Source organism: Acanthochromis polyacanthus, chromosome 12 (genome assembly GCF_021347895.1).
Source record: "Acanthochromis polyacanthus isolate Apoly-LR-REF ecotype Palm Island chromosome 12, KAUST_Apoly_ChrSc, whole genome shotgun sequence".
Lineage (NCBI taxonomy): Eukaryota > Metazoa > Chordata > Actinopteri > Pomacentridae > Acanthochromis > Acanthochromis polyacanthus.
In genome coordinates this window covers 6,511,063-6,518,296 of record NC_067124.1, presented here as the reverse complement: position 1 = coordinate 6,518,296, position 7,234 = coordinate 6,511,063, and the positions used below count along the sequence as shown (strand labels likewise).

At 40.3% G+C, this 7,234-nt stretch overlaps 1 protein-coding gene across 5 annotated transcripts in view; it reads right to left on the bottom strand.

The window, feature by feature from the left end:
* Positions 1-2,924: 2,924 nt before the first annotated feature.
* Positions 2,925-7,234, bottom strand: part of adgrb1a (adhesion G protein-coupled receptor B1a) — an 88,996-nt gene continuing 84,686 nt past the window's right edge. For all 5 annotated transcript variants that reach the window (XM_051956803.1, XM_051956799.1, XM_051956802.1 and 2 more), the window contains one exon: positions 2,925-4,745. In XM_051956803.1, coding sequence (XP_051812763.1) covers positions 4,551-4,745 — 195 coding nt within the window. In that variant the 3' untranslated portion in view covers positions 2,925-4,550. The remainder of the gene's footprint in view (positions 4,746-7,234) is intronic.

Below are 7,234 nucleotides of genomic sequence, written 5' to 3'. Positions count from 1 at the left end.
CAACCACAGAGATGGTCACAGACAAATTATTTTAGATACAGTTTCCCATTAAATGGCGTACACCAATCAGGCATAACATTCTGACCACCTGCCTAATATTGTGTTGGTCTCCTTTATGCTGCAAAGACTCCTCTCACCCAGTGGGGCATAGACCCAGGACCTCTGGAGATCTGGGGAGTGTAGAACCCAGGTGAACAGCTTAGCTCTGTCGTGTTCCTGGGGCCACTCTTGAGCAATTTTGGTGGTGTGTTGGGGTGCATTGCCCCGATGAGGGTGGCATCACGGACTGCTGTTGTCATCGGGGTTAAGGGGGTTGCTTGACCTGGAATACTTAGGTGTGTGGTACATGTCAAACATCCACATGAATGTCAGGACTCAAGGTTTCCCAGCAGAACATTACATTATAACAAGTTGATCTGTGTTATTCACTTCACCTGTCAGTGGCCAGAATGCTGTGGCTGATCGGTGTAGAGAACTCAGCTTTGCATTTCCTTATGGATAAATTGAAATGCTGCGAGATAATGAAAATCATCATGTCATGAAAAAAAAAAGAAATTATGAATTTTATTGTGAAACAGCATTGGAAAGTTTGTACTGCACTCATCACAGATGGTAAAATGACTGCTTCTGGACACTCTAACGTCTCCTACATATCTCTATATGGACTATATAGCATTTTCTCCTCCATTCATAAACACTGCAGTGAAACCACAGTCACAATTATTGCATGCTTCTAAACATTTTTGGGGAGGAGGCATTATTGGGGCTATATATGTATTTCCCTTTATAATATATAGTCTATCTATCTATCTATCTATCTATCTATCTATCTATCTATCTATCTATCTATCTATCTATCTATCTATCTAGTTAAATAGTATTTTTTGTGTCAATGTTTAGGAACCTAATAAAACATTCATGTAGCGAGTAATTGAGACATCGTAGCTATTATTGTGTTCATTTTTCAGTGTAAATGTAAATCAATACTATGTCTCTAATGGACAGCCATAATAGATCACTGCACTTATGAACTCTGACTCATTTACAGTTTTTCTTAGTTGCTTTGGGACATTTCTCAGATCAGAAATTAGTCAAAAATACTTGTTCAGTCGTCACATGATTGTGTCACTTGTGCACATAAAAAAAATGTTTTTCATTTCTTTTTAAAGAGACTAATTGTTACTCCTAGAGAGTAATGTGTTCTGTTCATCATCAGAAAATCTAGTGCCCCTTTGGAAAATTTAATATTTAATGACAGTGTAGTTCTTTTCTAATAATTAACATTCTATATATTAGCAGGTTCCATTATCAAGTACCGGTACTAAAATAAGGGTGATGAAAAGTAGATAATGTGCACTTAGCTGATGTAATTTGTTCTATTTATACTGATATAGTGGTGCTTATAGCCTAGCCGCGCTAGACAACCCACGGCAATGAATTTAATTCTCTGCCAGGGTCGGTCTAGTTACCCTCGGTAAGCCTCGAGGTTGGATGTTCCTAAAACTGGCCGACGAATCACCATGAAGTGTAGAGTCAGAAGGCGGGCGTAACGAAGTGACGACAGAGGCGCGACGATTCTGACAGAAACAACCGGAAACAACCATAGAAACAAGGATAGACAAGAAGATGGGTGCGCACAATAAACAGTTATCTTTCGACTCGGCTTTGGCCACAGCCCTTAAAAATTTGAAGCTGTTAACATGTCTGTAATATACTTGAGCTTCACCCATTGACTGTATAAATAAGGCTTCACTGAACTCCTGCATCCTCTGATTTCCGGCGCTCTAGGAACTACGTCAGCCTATTCGTTGCGCTGATTGGTTGTATACCTACCCAATTGCTGCAGAGTGATTTGAAAGACAACCTTTTAGCCCGCCTCCCTCCCTGTTGAGAGTTCCTCGACCCTTGTGTCTTCAGACCTGGGTCTAGTGCGGCTAGGCTATGGTGCTTGTGCAACAGGCAGCTCTTTGTCAGCTATGCATTTTTGAAATCTGCTCTGTGCTGTATTTGCCTGTCAGGTCTTTGCTGCATTAATCTTTATCAGCACACACTCAACAGGTTGTTGTCCAGGTTGTTTTCCAGCTAAAGGATTTCAGTAACTGTCAGGCTATTATCGACAAACCTCTCGGAAAAAAATGCAAGCACATATTGTTATCTGTGCCAGTGCAATGAAGGGTTTTACTGCATTATCCACTGTGTTAGATTGAGCAACATTTAAACTGTTTGTATGTTTTTGTTTTGTATATATTGTATATTTGTTAAGGAATAAGAGTTTTATTCTTGGTTTACAGCTCGGCCCTCCTGCTCTTGTCCTCGTCCAAGGTTTGTATGTACATATATATGTGTGTGTGTGTGTGTGTGTGTGTGTGTGTGTGTGTGTGTGATAGATGCTTGTTTAAATAAAAACAAGCAAAAAAAAAAAGTATTGAAAACTCAGCAGTCAGAAGATCAGTGACAGGTGGCACTTCTTCTATCCTATCAAGCTGCTGTCATCAGATACATCTGAATACTTTAAAGATTGATAAAATCACAGTTGCAATATACAGCATCTCGGTGTCTGGATTAGCCTTTATACCAAAGCAGAGCAGTGTCAGGCCCACGGTAAAGCAGAACGGGTAGCGACAGTGTGCATTCCCATTTGGAAGTAGTACACCTTATGACTGTGACAAAAACACAATAACTGAAGTTATTATTTTTTTATTGACTACTGCTGCTGGATGGCTTTCAGCTCATTGTAAACTGTGTCATGGTTTTCTAATTTAGCTGTCTTAGTGAGGCTGCTCTCTTTTATTTTGTTCACATCTGGACGTGAAACTCTTCTCTCAAAGTGCAGGACACTAACAGTAAAATGTCAGGAGCATTTTATCATGACACAAACAGCAAGTCACGTGTAATGAAATGTCAGAAAACCAGCAGACTGGTGCTTTATTATATAGATATGCTTTTATTAGAAATAAGACACATTCATTTTGTGCTCTGAAAACTGTACATTAACAAAGAGGCGACCCCAGTAAAATAAAAAGAGGAGTGAGGGGAGGGGGGGAGGGTGCGTGTGGCTCGTGGGGTGCAAATTAGTGGTTGGAAGTTGGGAGATGAAGGCCCGAGTTTCGACAAATACAGATCTGAGGGAGTGACTGGCGGTGATATCAAAATACACAGTTACATTGCGATACAGAACACTCGTATAGTCCAGTACCCTGACAGGACAGGGGGAGGGAATGGGAGGATCAATATCAGAATCATGTTCATATTTATAATAATGATGATAACAACTATCCCCAAGCACAGTAAGAAAGATATTTATAGGCTAAAATCCATTCTGTAGAACTCTGTTGAAATAATTACAATGCTGTACATCAGGACTCCAAATGAGCCTTGTGCTTTCTCTGTGTGCAACCACCATCCCTCACGCTCCCTCTGCCTTGTATATATCCTCACCTTTAACCATCATACCATATATATTTATTGATCTAGTCATTTACTCATCTTCCATGACTCATCACACACACATACACACACTAGTACCTTTATCCTCAGCATCTTTGAAACACCATCATGTTCAGCATTTCCTGTACCAAACCTGCTTGTATATCGAGAAACTGACGCCTCACACCATGAGTTTGTTGAACGTCTCTCCTTCCAGACGTCCATGTTATCTCTCTATGGGGTGGTATTGAGGTTAAGGGCCTGTTTGAGCAAAAAGTCTGCCAGCCCGTGCTCCAGCGTCTCTGAGGTGTCCGTCGATAAAAAGGCAACCTGCCATTTTGGCTCAGGGTGATGTCTAAAGTTTTTTTTTTTCCCCCTCACCCCTCCATGCTTGTCGCTGCGGGGCTGACCCTGCCCCACTAGGATCAGAAGGGATCAAGAGTTGGAGCCAAGAGGATTGGGGGGGGTTGTTGGTGGGAGGGCGGAGCGCCATTGAGGGGCACATGAGTGTATGTTTGGCAGTCTGCCTCCTCAAACCCTTGTTCATTTTTCTTCCTTAGACTGATGTTGAAAAAGAAAGAAATCCAGAGGCATCTTGAGCTGTATATAGCATCAGCTTTCATCAGGAAAAGAGAGAGCGGAACAGTAATGCAACAACACTCTCAACAGTCAAAAAAAGGAGACATAATCATGAATATTACATTGTAACCATTTAATACAGGGGTAAACATTGCATGATTACCTTCACTATGCTGTTTATTACATGACTGTACTATGCGCACATAGTAGCTTCACCTGCTACTTTGGCAATCGGTCTCCCATGTGAGGCAGCAGACCATATACGAGAAGATGACCAGTAGTTTGTGGACATCAAAACATCAAATGAAACAACATAGAAAAAGACACTTTGTTCCCGTTCTCTCTTTAATTGGTCAAACTGATTTTCTGATACTGTGACTCTCCTCTTCAGCCTCCTTCCCTCTCACGGCCTCGCAGTGGGCTTCATCCAGCCTTTGAGTAGGAGTACAGAGCAGGGCAGTGTGTATGGGGGGGTGTGTCGGCTTGTTTGTCTGAGAGCTCTGGAAAAAAAAGGGAAGATGAGGTTCAAGAGGCTGGAATCTGAGTCACACCTCCGTCTGCAGGTCCATGATCTCCTGGCCCACAAGGGGAATGGTGGCACTGGTCTTCTCCCACTCCACTGTCTGCAGCTCCAGAGGGGAGGCTGCAACTGTCTCCAGGTCCTTCCTTACCCACGATGGGGGGGAGTGGGGCTTCCGAATGCCCTCCCATGCCCTCTTACTTGGGGTCTGCTGTTTGTCCTGATAGGAAGAGGACATAAAAAAACATTCATTTGTTTGACATCTTCATTCATCCTGTGATGTAATTTCATTTATTTTGGTAGTCACGCTGTCTTATTATCTACTTGTTTCCTGCATTTCCATTGAAAGAATAGTTTGACATTTCCAAAAATATGCTTATTTGTTTTGTTTTTTTGCCAAAAGTTACATAAGAAAATCACTCTTCTGTCTGTGTTAAGCATGTTGGAGTGGTGCTAATTACATTAGGTTAGCATAAAGCCTGGAACACTGGCAGAAAAGATGTTTAAGTACCATATAATATGTTGTATCTCCATTGCTCTTCTACAAGTGCTGTTTTGGGCCTATTTCTACTTCATTTTACTAATAATTTCTCATCTTATAAACATTGATAATAGTTTAATATGAACACACTACCATATACATTTATTACATTTTAATAAACAACTTATTTATCTTGATGAATATGTAGGATATTGAATGTATCATTTCTTTTAAAAGTTTCTTGAAGAGTGAACTGTTCAGTCTTTAAACATTTATTTATTTATCCACTCTGACTGTGTACATACTATGATTTCGATGTACTTATGGTGAACTCAGTAGTCATGAAAATACAACTGGGACTGGAAGATAGTTTTGCAATTTACTACACATCATTAGTGACTATAAACATTTAATCACATATATTTGTAGAATAAAAATGCCAAAATAATTGGCAACTACATCTACATGATACAGACCTTACATTTGGTTATAGAGCGACTTATTTCACATGTAGAAAAACTGTAGACACCACCATCCACTCATCAGTAAGTCATATGAAAGGGCTCATTCCATAGTCGAAAAGAATAAAAACATTTTTGGATTTGTGGATGAAGTACATGAAATGAGACTATTTGTCCATCTGGCTTCAGTGACACACCTGCTGCAGTTTCACACTTTATGCTAAGCTAAGCTAATCATCTCCCAGGTCGAGCTATCAACTTAACAACAGCCAGTGAAATTTCTGCAAAAAAGTGAGTGCACACATTTTGATAAAGGTCAAACTACCCCTGTAACTTTTGATAAACCCCATGAAATGAGCATAAACTTGCTGATTCAATCTAAAGTGGTATATGCACAAACGAGGTACTGAGATGATTGGAATGGGTATATGACTGTGACTGAGGCACATCCTCAAAACACATCTTGTACCCACAATGGAAAAATAGTTCTCTCTGCCTCTTCCACTTTAGGCCACTTTTTAGGCCTGACTCCAAAGCTGTGAAACAAACGGAGCTCAGGGGCTTTTGCAGCAGAAGGAAATGGAAATTATCTGCTGCCATGGAATGACTGCAGCTACAAAGCCAACATGGATTCCCTTTTGTGCCGGCTGTCTGTGACTTTGTTCGACACTAGTTGCCAACCAGTCCAGTCCCAACCTTGGATCCCACGTTCAGAGGGGAAAAGGAAATTGTGAGTCATTATGTTGCTAGCTAATACCCTTTCCAATAATGAGAATAAGAAAGAAATACCTAGACTCGGACATAGTTAATAATGTCTTGAATCTTAAGCTGATGCAATTAACTTCAAACAACTTATAGACAGGGAGTTAGAGTTTTTAGACACTTGAATGACCATGGAGCTCTTAATCACAAGTAAGATGAGCAACTCTATTAAAAGATATACATCCTTTTGTTGTTTTCTGATTTGCTTGGCTGGTTTCATCTCGGTTGCCTCGTTTACTGACGGAATTAGATAGTCTGATATTGCCAGCTTTTCACTGCAACAAACTCAAGCTGTAGTAAGTTAGTTCAGTCCCACAGTAAATACAGATTTTTAGTCAGCTGCTGAAGTAGGAAAGTTTCTCTGTTCTGTGTTTAAATGTTACACAAGTATGTATAAGCAGGACTTGTTACAACTAGTTAACTAGCCAATCATGGGTGCTATGTGGGAACAATAGCCGAGAGCATGTACACTGAAAGAAGTGTCCAGTGAAGCAGGACACGTGTTCAGCTCCACTATTTAAAAATGTTTAAATTCAGATTGGGGATTTGTCAGTGAGGCAAAGGGAGACATTTTTTTACGTTTTAAAACATGTGCGAAGGGCTGCGGTGGGCTTTGAACTCATAGCCTTATAATATAGTTTATTCATCAAGAAGGTTTGTGTTTTTGTGTTGAGGAAACCTAGGAATGCATAAGAATGTAAGAATTTCAATTTGGACTTTACAGCATTTTTCTACTTCCAGTGATATCTCAGTATCAAGTATTTAGTCATTGGTACCAAAGCCATTACAATTCTACGATTTTATATTGCAAATTTGACACTAAAAGTAAAAAATCCAATTAGTTAGTGTGTTTGGAAATAAACTGAAGTGCTCAGACAAGGTTTAGGCTCTGTTCAGTTCATTCTAAATAGTCTCTGGTTCTATTTGCATGCTGGCTTTTGGTGGCCTTTAACCTCAGGCAAATGCAAAATATCTCCACACAGACTGCCCAGCAACACGTCCCGC